This window comes from Dryobates pubescens, chromosome Z (genome assembly GCF_014839835.1).
Source record: "Dryobates pubescens isolate bDryPub1 chromosome Z, bDryPub1.pri, whole genome shotgun sequence".
Lineage (NCBI taxonomy): Eukaryota > Metazoa > Chordata > Aves > Piciformes > Picidae > Dryobates > Dryobates pubescens.
The window spans coordinates 132892416-132908952 of NC_071657.1; the positions used below are offsets into that span (position 1 = coordinate 132892416).

General features: G+C 51.4%; 1 protein-coding gene across 1 annotated transcript in view; it reads right to left on the reverse strand.

Moving 5' to 3' along the window:
• Nucleotides 1–16190, reverse strand: part of GOLGB1 (golgin B1) — a 33334-nt gene extending 17144 nt beyond the window's left edge. Inside the window, exons 1-9 of the mRNA XM_054177867.1 lie at nucleotides 16092–16190; nucleotides 14818–14970; nucleotides 13667–13819; nucleotides 10067–10225; nucleotides 9658–9780; nucleotides 7276–7389; nucleotides 5261–5657; nucleotides 3829–3917; nucleotides 3090–3287 (exon numbers count right to left, since the gene is read on the reverse strand). Coding sequence (XP_054033842.1) covers nucleotides 3090–3287; nucleotides 3829–3917; nucleotides 5261–5657; nucleotides 7276–7389; nucleotides 9658–9780; nucleotides 10067–10225; nucleotides 13667–13819; nucleotides 14818–14970; nucleotides 16092–16187 — 1482 coding nt within the window. The 5' untranslated portion in view covers nucleotides 16188–16190. The remainder of the gene's footprint in view (nucleotides 1–3089; nucleotides 3288–3828; nucleotides 3918–5260; nucleotides 5658–7275; nucleotides 7390–9657; nucleotides 9781–10066; nucleotides 10226–13666; nucleotides 13820–14817; nucleotides 14971–16091) is intronic.
• Nucleotides 16191–16537: the final 347 nt, after the last annotated feature.

Sequence of the window (16537 nt, forward strand, 5' to 3'; positions counted from 1 at the left end):
CAAATTTCCTTTGAATCCTGTGAAAGGGAAGACCTAACACTTTGCAGCTTAAGGATGCCCTTTCCCAAGCTAGGTCCTGCAATAAACAGTGGCTTCACTCCTCAGGGCATTTTGGTTTCTGAAGTTGCAGCATGAAAGACTATGCCTTTAGCATCAGACCATAAAATGGAACTTCCCTTAATGGAACTTCCCTATTCCCCATTCTCTTGATTCCAAGATTGGATGATTCTGATGAGTTTCAGTTCTCCTGTGAGTCCCACAAGCCCTCCAAGTGTATTTATCCAGACACAGTTTTCTGCTCCCCAGTCATTTTGCTCTGCTCTAATGAGACCTTACTTGGAGTTCTGTGTCCAGCTCTGGAGCCCTCAACACAGGAAGGACATGGACATGATGGAGCAGGGCCAGAGGAGGACCACAAAAATTATCAGTGGGCTGAAGCAGCTCTGCTACAAAGACAGGCTGAGGGAGCTGGGGTTGTTCAGCCTGGAGAAGAGAAGGCTCCAGGCAGACCTAAGAACAACCTGCCAGCAGCTGAAGGGGGCTACGAGAAGGTTGCAGAGGGACTGTTTGCAGAGGCCTGCAGTGACAGGATGAGGGGCAATGGTTTGAAATGAGAGAAGAGCAGATTTAGATTGGATGTGAGGAACAAGTTCTTCAGCATGAGGCTGGTGGAACACTGCAACAGGTTGTCCTGAGAGGGAGGTAAGGCCCCTTCCCTGGAAATGTTCAAGGTCAGGCTCAAGAGGGCTCTGATCAACCTTATCTAGTGGAGGACTGCTGACTGCAAGGGGGGTTGGACGAGATGGCATTTGGACTTCCCTTCCAACCCAAAGCATTCTATCATTCTATGATTCCCCAGTGTCACCTTATCCATTACCACTTCACAGTAACACAGATACTGGCAACTCTGCTGGAGACCATTGCATGAGACCAAACAAAGCACTACGTCCTGGTGGCTGGTGGGGACAGAGTGGAGCAGACTGGGAAGAGCCCAGACCTTGCTCTAATCTTACAACCATCCTATGACAACTTCTCAGTACAGGCATACAGAGGCACTCACCTCCACCACCCTGTGGCTGAGGACAAAGCAAAGCAGCAAGCATGTAACCCTGCACTCTTCTCACCCACAGCCTGGCTCTACCTGCAGCTGCTCACAGTAAAAGAGGACAAGGACAGGGCCTGTCACCTGCCACCCCTCAGCCACAGCCTGCTGCCTGCCACCTAAACCTGAGGCTGCTGGCTCTCACCTAAAGAGAACTCAGCTTCCTCCAGTCAAGCTGACAGATTACCAGTGGGGCAGTAGGAATGGAGAGTTTGGGCTTGAAATGCACCCTGCAGGAACAGCTTAGCCTTTGGATGGCATTTCCTAAGCCTTGTCTGAGCCTAGCTCGTGGTTTTGCTGAGGAGCTAACTCAGAAGGTGCAGAAAACATGGGTTGGGTGGATGAAGGGCACAGGAATTCCACCCTGCCAGCAAAGGGAAAGAGAGTCTGCTAAGGAGGCAGCACAAGCAGCATTTGGAAGCTATTTCTGTCTGCCATCGATAATCCAGTTAATAATAACCTGCCAAAGAGGATTGTTCTAAAAGGCCGTAACAGCTTAGCTATTTTAAGGCCAGTCCTTGACCTAGATTAGTTTTAGCTGATTTCAGTTGCTTAATCATTACCTGCTTTGCATTTTCTGTGGCCATCACAGCTTCCTGATGAGGCTCCTCGAGAACAACTTCTGAGCATGGCATGTCTGAAAGATGCAAGCACAAAGAATTGCTTGGAGACCAAAAACTCATCAGAGAGTAGCAGGCTTCTGATTCATAGAATGGTTTCAGTTGGAAGGGACCTTCAAAATCCTCTAGTTACAACCCCATGCCACAGGCAGGGACACCTTCCACTAGAGCAGGTTGCTCAATGCCTCATCCAACTTGGCCTTGAACACCTCCATGGAGGGGGCATCCACAACCTCCCTGGGCAACCTGTTGCAGTGTTCCACCACCCTCATGCTAAACAACTTGTTCCTAACATCCAGTCTAAATCTAGACTAGAATACAATAGAATAGGATAGGATAGGATAGCATAGGATAGCATAGGAGAGGATAGGATAGAATAGAATAGAATAGAATAGACCAGGTTGGAAGAGACCTTTGAGATCATTGAGTCCAACCTATCACCCAACACCATCTAATCAACTAAACCATGGCACCAAGCACCCTATCAAGTCTCCTTTTAAACACATCCAGTAATGGTGACTCCACCATCATCTCTCTCATCTGCTCTTCCCTCATTGCAAACTGTAATAAATTTCTTCCTAATCTCCAGTCTCAATCTGCCCTCCTCAAGCTTCAATTCATTCCCTCTCCTCCTAACACCACAAGCCCTGGTCAGAAGTCCCTTCCCAGCTTTCTTGTAGCCCCTTTCAGGTACTGGAAGGCAGCTCTAAGGTCTCCCTGGAGCCTTCTCTCCTCCAGGCTGAATAGCCCCAACACTCTCAGCCTGTCCCCATAGGGGAGGCTCTCCAGCCCTCTTACCATCTTTGTGGTCTCCTCTGGACCCACCCCAGCAGCTCCATGTCCTTATGCTGTGGGGGCATCAGAACTGGATACAGTGCTCCAGTGGAACTGAGGCACCCTCAGCAAGTCTGCAGTTGACACCAGCTGTGTGTTGCAGTTGACAGGCTGGAAGGAAGGGATCCATCCAGAGGGACTTGGACAGGCTGCAGAGCTGGGCCCAAGCCATCCTCATGAAGTTCAACATGGCTAAGTGCAAAATGGGTTGGGGCAGTCCAAAGCATAAATCCAGGCTGGGTGAGGAGTGGCTCCAGAGCAGTCTGGAGGAGAAGGACTTGTGGGTGACAGTTGGTGACAAACTCCCCATGAGCCAGCTATGGTTGCTGGCAGCCCAGAAGACAGCTGTGTGCTGGGCTGCAGCCAAAGCAGGGAGAGCAGGACAGGGAGGGGATTCTGCCCCCATGCATCAGAGCAGAGAGGTTTTCATCACCCAAGATTCAAGGAGTTCCTTTTGCCTTCAGCACTGAATTCTACTTTAACCACTGGGAAGAACTCTGTAGTGTTTTTAAAGGGCTGAGCAAGAAAAGCACAAGGAAGCAGTAACCACTGACAAGTTCATCATCAAAAGATAGGGAAGGATAAGGGTTAAATAGCTGGAGACTATTAAAGTAGGTAAGATAATCAACACCACCTTCAGGCTCCTGTCTTTCCAAGCTTTCTGTGGGTAGGAGTAAAGTCCCATGCCCATCTTCCTGATCTGTTCTTTTGTCCTGTGAAGCTGGTTCAGCCTGTTTAAGCATAGGATGGAAGGGAGAAAGAGTAATTTCAATATGGTTCATCCACATCAGTCTTGGATCTTTCAGTTAATCAGTTGGCCACTTTCACATCACTCCTATTGACTCCTATTTCTTCCCAGGCTTCCACAGCCTGCCCCAGCTGAGGGAAGGGACTTTTAAAAGGGCTGGTGGTGATAGGATGAGAGGGAATAGACTGAGGCTCAAGGAAGGCAGATTGAGACTGGAGATTAGGAAGAAAATCTTGGCAGTGAGGATGGTGAGACACTGGAACAGGCTGCCCAGGGAGGCTGTGGGTGCTTCCTCCCTGGAGGTGTTCAAGGCCAGGCTGGATGAGACCTTGAGCAACCTGGGCTAGTGGGAGGTGTCCCAGCCCATGGCAGGGGGTTGGAACTAGATGAGCTTTAAGGTGCCTTCCAAGCTAAACCATCCTATGATCCATGTATGAATCATACAAGAGAAGTCCAAACTTTTCATTCAGTTTCATTTCCTCCACATAGGGAAAAAGTTCAGGAGATTCATCTGAAAACCCTACCTGTGCCTTCAGATCAGAGACCTGCACTGAGTGGGACTTCAGCTCAGGCTGACAGCAGGCAAATTCTTCAGGTTTCTCCACAGGTTCATCTAATGGAGAGGAAAACAAAACAAAACAAATTGATAAACAAATAGAAATTAATAAAAGTCTTGCCTTTTGTTTTTTGCTTCTGAAATAGAGCCAACTTTACATCTTTGCCCAACAGTTTATGAGGTGCCTTCACTCTCAATCAATGCTTCAATTCTGGGCCAAAAAGCAGCTGGAATAAAATCAATTTGAACTCATAGCTTGAAGCAAAAATAATGGTATCAGTTGTGATATCAGCCTGCAGAGAAATGGCAGCTGGTGATCCCTGCTTTATCACCTCAGCCTCAGAAGGATGTGGCACATGGGGGAGGATGAAGCTGAGAGCAGCCCTGAAGAAAAGGACTTGGGGGTGCTGGTGGAGGAGAAGCTGGACAGGAGCCAGCAGTGTGAGCTTGCAGCCCAGAAGGCCAGTGGCAGCCTGGGCTGCAACAAAAGCAGCATGGCCAGAGATGGAGAGTGGGGATTCTGCCACTTTGCTCTGGTGAGACCTCACCTGCAGTGTTATGTCTAGTTCTGGAGCCCACAACACAGGAAGGACATGGACCTGATGGAGCAGGGCCAGAGGAGGCCCATGAAAATGATCAGGGGGCTGGAGAACCTCTGTTACAAGGACAGGCTGAGGGAGCTGGGGTTGTTCAGCCTGGAGAAGAGAAGGCTCCAGGCAGCCTTCAGAGCAGCCTTGCAGTAGCTGAAGGGGGCTGCAAGAAGGCTGCAGAGGCACTGTTTGCAAAGGCCTGCAGTGACAGGACAAGGGGCAATGGTTTGAAATGAGGGAAGAGCAGATTTAGATTGGATGTGAGGAACAAGTTCTTCAGCATGGAACACTGCAACAGGTTGCCCAGGGAGGTAGTTGAGGCTTCATCCCTGGAAATCTTCAAGATGAGGCTCAACAAGGTTCTGACCAACCTGCTCTAGTGGAGGATGTCCCTGCTGACTGCAGGGAGCTTTGGAGGTGCCTTCCAACCCAGACCATTCTATGACTGTAAGTTGATAGAAGAATTAAAATCTACAAATTATTACAATTAATTAAAACCCCCACACCTGGCTCAAGAAGTCAAAACAGGATAGGATGGGACAGTGCACAAGGAGAGCACCACACATGCTGCCCTACTCTCTTGCAGCTGGCCTAGGTCACTGCCAATGAGAGGTGAGATTGCACTGGAGCCCTTGGGTTTGATACAGCACCACCACTCCTACCCTCCCATGCACTTAGGAGTTGTTCTAGCAAACTTCCTTGTGAGCTCTTGGAAAACCAAACATAAGCAGAGGGCAACCCAAGGATCCTCAGGCTCCTGAGAACCTGCTGCAGCCAGCTGCTGTGCTTGCTCACCCAGTGGTTTCTGACCTGCAGGGCTGTGCTGGGCAGCCAGGGCCAGCAGCCGGCCGACCTCCTGCTTCAGCTGCTCGTTCTCAGCTGCAAGGGCAGCGCGGCCAGACTGCAGCTCTTGCTCAGCCACCTGAAGACAACTGATCTGCAGGTTCTTCTCTTCCACCTCCAGCCTTTGTTCCTGCTCCAGGGCTTTATACTTCCCTTCTAATTCAGCTTGTGCTCTTCCTGCCTCTCGCAGCTGTTCCGAGAGGCCCTGCACCTCCTCCTGCAGGCGATGGGAGGACAGCTTCCTCTCAGCCACCTCCAGCTCCATCTTCTCTCTGAGAGCCTGAGACTCTCGTCTCTCTGCATCTAGCACATCCCTCAGGGAGCTTAGGTCCACTTCCATCTTCTGGCACTGATCAAGAAGCGTCTGCAAAAGGGTATGGAAGTTAATTTACCTCTCAGCTAGCTCCATGTTTTTATCAATGATAGGCAGGGGGACTGAGGGCACCATCAGCAAGGCTGCAGAGGACACCGAGCTGAGTGGTGATGTCAATAGCACAGAGGGACCTTAACAAGCTGGAGAGGTGGGTCTGGGTGAACCTCATCAGGTTCAACAAGACCATGCACAGAGTCCTGGGGTGGAACAATACTCATTATCAGTACAGGCTGGGGGAGGAGGTGACAGAAAGCAGCCCTGCAGAAAAGGACTTGGGGGTGCTGGTGGAGGAGAAGCTGGGAAGAGCCAGCAGTGTGAGCTTGCAGCACAGAAGGCCAACGGCAGCCTGGGCTGCATCAAAAGCAGCATGGCCAGAGATGGAGAGAGGGCTTCTGCCACTCTGCTCTAGTGAGACCTTACCTGCAGTGCTGTGCCCAGCTCTGGAGCCCTCAACATAGGAAGGACATGGACCTGATGGAGCAGGGCCAGAGGAGGGCCATGAAAATGATCAGGGGGCTGGAGAACTTCTGTTACAAGGACAGGCTGAGGGAGCTGGGGTTGTTCAGCATGGAGAAGAGAAGGCTCCAGGCAGACCTAAGAGCAGCCTGCCAGCAGCTGAAGGGGGCTGCAAGAAGGCTGCAGAGGGACTGTTTGGAAAGGCCTGCAGTGACAGGCCAAGGGACAATGGTTTGAAATGAGAGGAGAGCAGATTTAGACTGGATGTTAGGAACAAGTTCTTCAGCATGAGGGTGGCAGAACACTGCAACAGGTTGCCCAGGGAGGTAGTTGAGACTCTATCCCTGGAGATCTTCAAGGTGAGGCTTGACAAGGCTCTGAGCAGCCTGCTCTAGTGGAGGATGTCCCTGCTGACTGCAGGAGGGTTGGACTGGATGAGCTTTGAAAGTGCCTTCCAACCCAGACCATTCTATGACCTGAATTCTATTTTTCACCTGCCATTAAATCCTTTTCAAACACCTAGGTAGCAAAAAGGAGGGAAGCAGTATGGCCACAACATTGATTTGTTAGAGAGGCAGGGCCAGAAAGAAAAGCAATGGTGGGAGAAACACCAACTCTTAGTTTTGGTAGGCAGAATAAGAGTCTCAGTTTAGAGCAGGGGGATACAGAAGAAAGAAACAACAGAAGAGTGACCACAAATTCTCTTGAGGAAGCTTCCCAAGAAGGGGAGGAAGAGGGCTACAACAAAAGAGGGGGAGCTCAATAACTGCAGAGTACAGTTTAAAGACAGAACAAAAGTGTGGATGTGAAAGGGGAAGAACAAGAAAGCTGCAATAGGAAAATGGAGTTAGCAGAGTGCTCCATGCAGTGCCTCCTGCTTCAAGACAGCTGGCCACCACTGACCAGAGATTTAAGACAATCAAGGAACAGTCCTGGCAGATCTACAACTTGACCTGAGGGAGCCCTCCAGCTGATTTCATGCTGGAAACCTGGTGAGATAAATACACTGCTCTGGTAACTTCTGAACTGCTGACAAAGTCCCCATCCAGCACTTGCAAACCACAGAAATGTGTCAGGCGTTGAAAGGGACCTCCAGAAGGAATTGAATCCAACCCCCCTGGCCAAAGCAGGATGACAGAGCATTCAGAGTTACCTTGTTCTGCTGTTCAGCTGTGTACAGTTCCTGCTGCAGCAGCTCCATCACCTGAGTGCGTCCCAGCAGAGCTGCCTCCTGCTCCTCCAGCTTCCTCTGAAGCGTGCGCAGGTTCTGAGAGAGAGAGGCACAGACACAGGTCCTACCCCAGCATCTGGCAGGTGGAGCCAAGAGGGCTACAGCCCCTGGTTCCACCCACATACACAGTGTTGATTAGAATAGAATAGAATAGAATAGAATAGAATAGAATAGAATAGAATAGAATAGAATAGAATAGAATAGAATAGGACAAGGTTGGAAAAGACCTTTGAGATCATCGAGTCCAACCTATCACCCAACACCATCTAATCAACTAAACCATGGCACCAAGTGCCTCATCCAGGCTCTTCCTAAACACCTCCAGTGATGGAGACTCCACCACCTCCCTGGGCAGCACATTCCAATGGCCAATCTCTCTTTCTGTGAGGAACTTCTTCCTAACATCCAGCCTAAACCTCCCCTGGTGCAGCTTAAGACTGTGTCCTCTTGTTCTGGTGCTGCTTGCCTGGGAGAAGAGACCAACTCCCACCTGGCTACAACCTCCCTTCAGGTAGTTGCAGAGAGCAAGGTGGTCTTCCCTGAGCCTCCTCTTCTCCAGGCTAAGCAACCCCAGCCCCCTCAGCTTCTCCTTACAGGGCTGTGCTCCAAACCCCTCCCCAGCTTTGTTGCCCTTCTCTGGACACCTTCCAGCAACTCAACATCTTTCCTAAACTGAGGGGCCCAGAACTGGACACAGGACTCAAGGTGTGGCCTAACCAGTGCTGAATCCAGGGGCAGAATGACCTCCCTGCTCCTGTTGGCCACACTGTTCCTGATACAGGCCAGAATGCCACTGGCTGCCTTGGCCACCTGGGCACACTGATGGCTCGTTTTCAGCCTACTATCTACCAGCACCCCCAGGTCCCTCTCTGCCTGGCTGCTCTCCAGACACTGTGACCCCAGCCTGTAGCACTGCATGGGGTTGTTGTGGCCAATGTGTAGAACCTGGCATTTAAATGTGTTCAAAACCCAGGTACTTTAACACCCTGATGGGGCTGAGGTCCCCTCCCTGAAGATCTTCAAGGTCAGGCTGGAGAAGGCCATAAGCAACCTGATCTAGTGGAGGATGTCCCTGCTGCCTGCAGGGGGGTTGGACTGGATGAGCTTTGGAGGTCCCTTGTAACCCAGACCATTCTGTGATTACTGTTGACACATTCCAGAGCCCTGGTGAAGAGCTCAACATTGCTTCACAAACAGGGAACTGGGCCACAGTAATTTAATAATTCCTTTAATCTGTTCTTTATTTTCATAGAATGGCTCAGGTTGGAAGGGTCCTCAGAGCTCATCTCCTCCAACCTCCCCACCATGGGCAGGGACAACTCTCAACTAGACTCTGCTGCTCAAGGCCTCATCCAGCCTGGCCTTCAACACCCTCAGGTAGGAGGCATCCACAGCCTCCCTGGGCAGCCCATTCCAGAGTCTCTCCACCCTTGTACTGGAGAACTTCTTCCTAAGATCCAGTTTAACCCTGCTCTCCCTCAGCTTCAAACCATTCCCCCTTGTCCTGTCTCTAGACACCCTGATGAAAAGTCCCTCTGCAGCCTTCCTGTTGGACCTCTTCAGGTATTGGAAGGAGCTCTAAGATGCCCTAGGAGTCTTCTCCAGGCTGAACAAGCCCTTATCTCTCAGCCTGTCATAGCAGAGGTGTTGCAGCCCTTGGATCATCTTTGTGGCCTCCTCTGGACTCATTCCCACAGCTCTGTGTCCTTCTTATGCTGGGGACACCAGAACTGGAGGCAGGATTGGAGGTGTGGTCTCAGCAGAGCAGAGTCAAGGGGCAGGATCCCCTCTCCTGCCCTGCTGGCCACACTCCTCTGGCTGCAGCCCAGCACATAGCTGCCTTCTGGGCTGCATGAGGGCACTGCTGACTCCTGGGGAGCTTCTCATCAACCAACACCCTCAAGCCTCTTTCTTCAGAGCTGCTCTCAACCCACTGTGCACCCAGCCTGGGTTTGTGCCTGGGACTGGCCTGACCCAGCTGCAGGACCTTGCACTTTGCTTTGTTGAACCTCATGCAGTTGGCACTGGCCCACTTCTCAAGCCTGTCAAGATCCTTCTGGATGGCTCCCTTACCTCAAGGGAGGGACTTTGTTGTCTGCTGGTAACAAGTAAGCAGGCTGAGGTTAGGACTCTGAAAGTCCAAACTAGCATCCCCCAAAAAAAACCCTAACAATTAAATCCTACCTCTTCTCACCCCTTAGGAGCTACTTTGATGAGAGAGAACTTCTCTCCCAGGGTGTCTTCAAACTGCTAAAAGCTCACTTCCTTTCACCTCCCATAACAAGGTTATGCCATGAAATATACCTGCTGCATCTCCACTTCCAGATCTGACTGGGCTGCTATCTTGAGCAGCTCAGCTTGGTGGTGGTGAGCCTGCTCTTCCAGGAGAGCTTCCTTCTCTTGAATCACTTCCTGCAGGGAGTTCAGCTGAAAATAGAAGCCACAGATGAACAACCCCAAGGTTATGAGCCTGACAGGCATGCAGGCTGGTCATAAAACTCCTGGGTTCTCAGCTGTACAGGATGCAGCTCAATGGCAGGCATTAAAGAACCCAGATCCTGACTCTCTGAGAAGGTTGGAGAGCATTTTGTGATTGCAAAAGACTTCAGGAATGCTCAGAAGCAGAACCAAAGGGCAGGGACACTGATGTGCCTAGGTAATTTGGCAAGGAACAAAGCCACACAGACTGGTGGACAGAAGAGGTTTTCAGTACCTGTGCTGCATACTTCATTTCAGCATCTTCCAGATTCCTTTTGGCTACAGTCAACTGTTCCCTCAGGTCCTGAACAGTCTCTTCCTGCTCCTTGAGCTGCTCTCTTAGTGCTTTGGCTTCCTCTCCATGTCCTTCACTTGTAGTTTGGTTGTTCTGACACTGCAAGAGCAAAGAAGTGGGAAGAAAAGAAACAGGAGAAAGTAAACTGATCAGTATTACTGATTAAGCTGTTGGAGAGAGTCCAGAGAAGGGCCACAATGACCTGAGGGCTGTCTGCTCATGCCCAGCTTCTCATCCACCAGCACCCCCAAGTCCTTTTCTGCAGGGCTGCTCAAAATCTCCTCACCCCCAGGCCTGTGTTGATAGCTAAGATTGCCCTGACCTGGCCAACACTTCACATCACAAATGCTTAGGCTTTGCCACCACTACACCAGCTCTCTTTTTTCTGTCTCTCAAAGCCCATCTGTATGGCAGACAATTCTCTAAGCACTTCATCTGTGCACCTCTTTAACACTGAGTCAGGTCTTAGGTCCAGCACTAACACTCAGAAGCAGGTCAAACATCCTGCTCTTATCTCAGCACTCCCAGCTGCTTCAAGCAGTTAGTGCAGGGGATTTTGGACTGAATATAGAATCACAGAATTGTCAGGGTCGGAAGGGACCTCAAGGATCAGCCAGTTCCAACCCCCCTGCCATGGGCAGGGACACCTCACACTACAGCAGGTTGCTCACAGCCACATCCAGCCTGGCCTTCAAAACCTCCAGGGATGAGGCTTCCACCACCTCCCTGGGCAACCTGTGCCAGTGTCTCCCCACCCTCATGGGGAAGAACTTCTTCCTAACATCCAATCTCAATCTACCCATGTCTATTTTTGTTTCATTCCCCCTAGTCCTATCATTAGCTGACACCCTAAAAAGTCCTTCCCCAGCTTTCTTGTAGGCCCCCTTCAGACACTGGGAGACCTTATTGTGGCCTTCCAGTACCTGAAGGGGGACTACAAGAAAGCTGAGGAGGGATCTTTTAGGCTGTGAGCTAATGATAGGAAGATGTTCCACTTTCCTTTCCCACTGCATCACAGATGACCAATTAACTTCTGGAATCTACAGAGTTTTTATTGTCCTCCAACCCCAGCCACAAAAATGTATGAAGGTTTTTAAGCCTTAAATGAGTTCAATAATAAGAACAAAACCAAACAAACAAACTGCTACTGTTCCTTAGAAGATGTTTCACTTCCAGAGGTCTTTGGAAGAAGGGAGAGCAGACAAGATGAGGAAAGCTTTAACTGTGCTTAAGCTTACAAGTAGAACAGCAGACTGCTGGCTAAGCTGTCAGCTCATGGTTTGGACAGCAAGACTCTGTGCTGGGTTAGGAACTGGCTGGAGGGCTGAGCCCAGGGAGTGGTGGTGAATGGTGCCACATCCAGCTGGCAGACAGGCACCAGTGGTGTGCCCCAGGGATCAGTGCTGGGCCCCATGCTCTTTAACATCTCCACTGATGATCTGGATGAGGGGGTTGAGTCAGTCATGAAGGTTGCAGATGACACCAAGTTGGGAACAGATGTTAGTCAGTTAGAGGGTTAAAAGGCTCTGCAGAGGGACCTTGACCGACTGGACAGATGGGCAGAGTCCAATGGGATGGCATTTAATAAGTCCAAGTGCCAGGGGCTGCACTTTGGCCACGGCAACCCCATGCAGAGCTACAGGCTGGGGTCAGAGTGGCTGCCAAACAGAGAGCTGCCAAACAGAGAGGGACCTGGGGGTACTGACTGACAGCCGCCTAAACATGAGCCAGCAGAGTGCCCAGGTGGCCAACAAGGCCAATGGCATCCTGGCCTGCATTGGGAACAGTGTGGCCAGCAGGAGCAGGGAGGTCATTGTGCCCCTGGACTCTGCATTGGTTAGGCCACACCTTGAGCACTGTGTCCAGTTCTGGGCCCCTCAGTTTAGGAAGGACATCGAGACACTTGAACGTGTCCAGAGAAGGGCAACAAGGCTGGGGAGAGGCCTTGAGCACAGCCCTGTGAGGAGAGGCTGAGGGAGCTGGGATTGTTTAGCCTGGAGAAGAAGAGGCTCAGGGGTGACCTCATTGCCTTCTACAACTACCTGAAAGGTGGTTGTAGCCAGGAAGGGGTTGGTCTCTTCTCCCAGGCAACCAGCACCAGAACAAGAGGACACAGTCTCAAGCTGTGCCAGGGGAGGTTTAGGCTGGAGGTGAGGAGAAAGTTCTTCACCAAGAGAGTCATTAGTCATTGGAATGTGCTGCCCAGGGAGGTGGTGGAGTCACCACCCCTGGAGGTGTTGAAGAGGAGATTGGATGTGGCACTTGGGGCCGTGGTCTAGTCATGGGGTTTGTGGTGTCAGGTTGGACTGGATGATCCTCGAGGTCTCTTCCAACCTCGGCGATACTGTGAGACTGAAGAAGCAGAAGTGCAGGAAGCTTTAAAAAGCCAGGGCTAGACATAATTTATGAGGCTGGGACAAAGCAGCTGCTCAGGGGGGGAAACATGGGTGGATTAGTTTGCTTATTTGGGATTAGGCTTCAGGATTGATATTTGCAGTGGGATTTGGAAGAGCTTCTGATCAAGTCTTGGCACGCTGGCCACTGTGTGGAGAACAACCACCAAGGACAGCAGCACAGCCACAAAGGTCCCAGAGCCCAAGATTTCAAACATCATGTTCCTCCAAAATGTAAAGGCTGTTGGATCTGAACAGAGCTGATGTTTAAGCTTAAGAGAAGCCTCAGTTGTTCTCAGTCCAGGCTGGGGGAATGAGGAGATTGAGAGCAGCCCTGCAGAAAAAGACCTGGGACTGCTGGTGGAGGAGAAGCTGGACAGGAGCCAGCAGTATGAGCTTGTAGCTCAGAAGGCCAATGGCAGCCTGGGCTGCATCAAAAGCAGCATGGCCAGAGATGGAGAGAGGGGATTCTGCCACTTTGCTCTGGTGAGACCTCACCTGCAGTGCTGTGTCCAGCCCTGGAGCCCTCAACACAGGAAGGACATGGACCTGATGGAGCAGGGCCAGAGGAAGGCCACAAAAATGATCAGGGGGTTAGAGCACTTCTGTTACAAGGACAGGCTGAGGGAGCTGGGGTTGTTCAGCATGGAGAAGAGAAGGCTCCAGGCAGACCTAAGAGCAGCCTGCCAGTAGCTGAAGAGGCCTCCAAAAAGCCTGCAGAGGGACTGTTTAGAAAGGCCTGCAGTGACAGGACAAGGGGCAATGGTTTGAAATGAAAGAAGAGCAGATTGAGATTGGATGTGAGGAACAAGCTTTTCGGCATGAGAGTGGTGGAACACTGCAACAGGTTGCCCAGGGAGGTAGTTGAGGTTCCATCCCTGGAGATATGCAAGGTGAGGCTTGGCAAGGCTTTGAGCAATCTGCTCTAGTGGAGGATGTCCCTGCTGACTGCAGGGGGGTTGGACTGGATAACCTTTGGAGGTCCCTTCCAACCCAACCCATTCTATGATCTGATATTTCTATTCTCCTGAAAATAAAGCACCCTGTTAAAAGCCCAGGAAGTGATGATACCAATCAGATATCTATTCACAGCCTTGCCCTGAAGCCCCCACCATGAAGAGGCTGTAAGCAGCTGTGTTCTCCTAACCTTGAGACACACTTGTTCTCCTGATGAGCTCTGTGCAGGCAGTGGAGATCCTTTCTCTGTCAGCTCCTCGATGCGTTTGTTCAGAGAGGCCAGCTTGGCTTTGGCCTGAAGTTTGAGCTTCATCAGCTTAGCATCTGCAGCCTCTTTCTCCTCCTGGAAGAGAAGGACACAAACTGCACACCAGCTCCCAGTGTGTCACCCTGACAGCACCACTTGGACAAGGTCTGCCTGGCTCTGACCCCATCACCTCCCTGGGCAGCCTATTCCAATGGCCAGTCTCTCTCTCTCTCTCTCTCTCTCTGTGAAGAACTTCTGTCTAACATCCAGCCTACACTTCCCCCTGCACAGCTTGAGACTGTGTCCTCTTGTTCTGTCCCAGGTTGCCTGGGAGAAGAGACCAACCCCTACCTGACTACAGCCTCCCTTCAGGTAGCTGTAGACAGCAAGAAGGTCTCCCCTGGGCCTCCTCTTCCCCAGGCTAAACAACCCCAGCTCCTTCAGCCTCTCCTCACAGGGCCAGCACTCAGTGCCATGGTCTAGTTGATTAGTTAGGGCTGGGTGATTGGTTGGACTTGATGATCTTATAGGTCTCTTCCAACCTGGTTGATTCTATCCCCATACCCCTTGTGGATCCTCTATGCCACACCACTCATGGATCCTCTATCCCAACCCTCTCGTGGATCCTCTATCCCAACCCTCTTGTGGATCCCCTATCCCACATCCCTTGTGGATCCCCTATCCCACATCCCTTGTGGATCCTCTACCCTACACCTCTTGTGGATCCTTTATCCCACCCCTCTCTTGGATCCTCAATCCCATCCCTCTCATGGATCCCCTTTTCCACACCCCCCATGGATCCCCTATCCCACACCCCTTGTGGATCCTCCACCCTACACTTCTTGTGGATCCCCTATCCCACCCCTCTCGTGGATCCCCTATCCCACACCCCTTGTGGATCCTCTACCCTACACCTCTTGTGGATCCCCTCTCCCACCCCTCTCATGGATCCTCTGTCCCACTCAGTGGATGCCACTCATCTCCTGAAATGGCTGCATGGAGCAGTGCAGGTGTCTGCAGCGCTCCAGAGCAACCAGACTGGCTTTGCAGACAAAGCTGAAGCGGGATCTGACTCTCACTGCCAGCAGTGGTACCTTGAGAGCAGTTTCTTTTTGCTGGAGCAGAGCATCCTTTTCCCTGATCAAATCCTTCAGCTGCACAACGAGCTTTTCCGTCTGGGCAAGGCGCTCCAGCAGCTCCTCAGGTGCCTCCCCCATGCTTTCAGCTTCTGGATCTAGGGGTTGGACCTGAAACAGTGAAGCAAAACACTCTGGAGGGAAAAAAGCCCCATCCAGACAGACTGCAGCACAGCAGCCACATGATATCTTCACCTCCAGTCCTAGCTGCTGCACTTGGTTCCTTGCAAGCAGTTCATGAGCCTGTAGAGCTGCAAACAATCAGGTGAAAGCAGGAGGAAAGCTGAGGACACCCAGGAGACCAAAAAGGAGCAGTTTTGCTGAACACAACATCAGTAGATCTGAAATGAGTGGCACTGGAGACCCCACCAGTCACACACTATCCACTGTCTCTGGTGGGCAATGTACAGCTCAAGCCTCCTGCTGTCCCTCAATGATGCAGAGCTCCCTTCTCTGCTTCAAAGAGTCATGAGGGCTCTTAAAAAGTCTTTCTCCACCCTAATTCTAGGTTGATTTCTAGGATCACCTTGAGATAGGGAAACTGAAGAGGTGATTCTGCCACTTTGCTCTGGGGAGAGCTCACCTGTAAGTCTGGAGCCCTCAACACAGGAAGGACATTGACTTGATGGAGCAGGTTCAGAGGAGGGACATGAAAATAAGGACAGGCTGAGGGAGCTGGGGTTGTTCAGCCTGGAGATGAGAAGGCTCCAGGCAGACCTAAGAGCAGACTGCCAGTACCTGAGGGGGCCTCCAAAAAGGCTGCAGAGGGACTGCTTGCAAAGGCCTGCAGTGACAGGACAAGGGACAATGGTTTGGAATGAAGGAAGAGCAGATTTAGATTGGATGTGAGGAACAAGCTCTTTAGCATGAGAGTGGTGGAACACTGCAACAGGTTGCCCAGGGAGGTGGTTGAGGCCCCATCCCTGGAGATATCTAAGGTCAGGCTGGACAAGGCCCTGAGCAACCTGCTTTAGTGGAGGATGTCCCTGCTGACTGCAGGGGGGTTGGACTGGATGACCTTGGAGGTCCCTTCCAACCCAAACCATTCTATGACAGTATGCCCCACAGCGTTAGGAGCTCAGGAACACAGGAGGAGCCAATTGGAATGACAGCCTAGCCTAGGGCTCAGCACTGAAGCAGCAAGATGCAGGTCTCACTGCAATGAAACAATCCATACCCTCCAGGGCAACTCCTAGTGAGATCTGAAAGTCTTTAGACCATGCTGTACTCACAGCAACAGAGGATTCAGCAGCTGCATCTCCATCTCCATCCTCCCCTGACAGCTCCTGTAACACAGTGCTTGCTAACCCTGACAGACGGCTCAGCATCTTCAGCCTGGAACGAGACAACAGGAGGCAAGCCCTGTGAGGAGAGGCTGAGGGAGCTGGGGTTGCTTAGCCTGGAGAAGAGGAGGCTCAGGGGAGACCTTCTTGCTCTCTACAACTACATGAAGGGAAGTTGTAGCCAGGTGGGGGTTGCTCTCTTCTCCCAGGCAACCAGCACCAGAACAAGAGGACACAGTCTCAAGCTGTGCCAGGGGAAGTTTAGGCTCAAGGTGAGGAGAAAGTTCTTCACAGGGCGAGTTGTTAGCCATTGGAATGTGCTGCCCAGGGAGGTGGTGGAGTCACCATCCCTGGAGGTGTTCAAGAGGGGACTGGACGTGGCACTTGGTGCCATG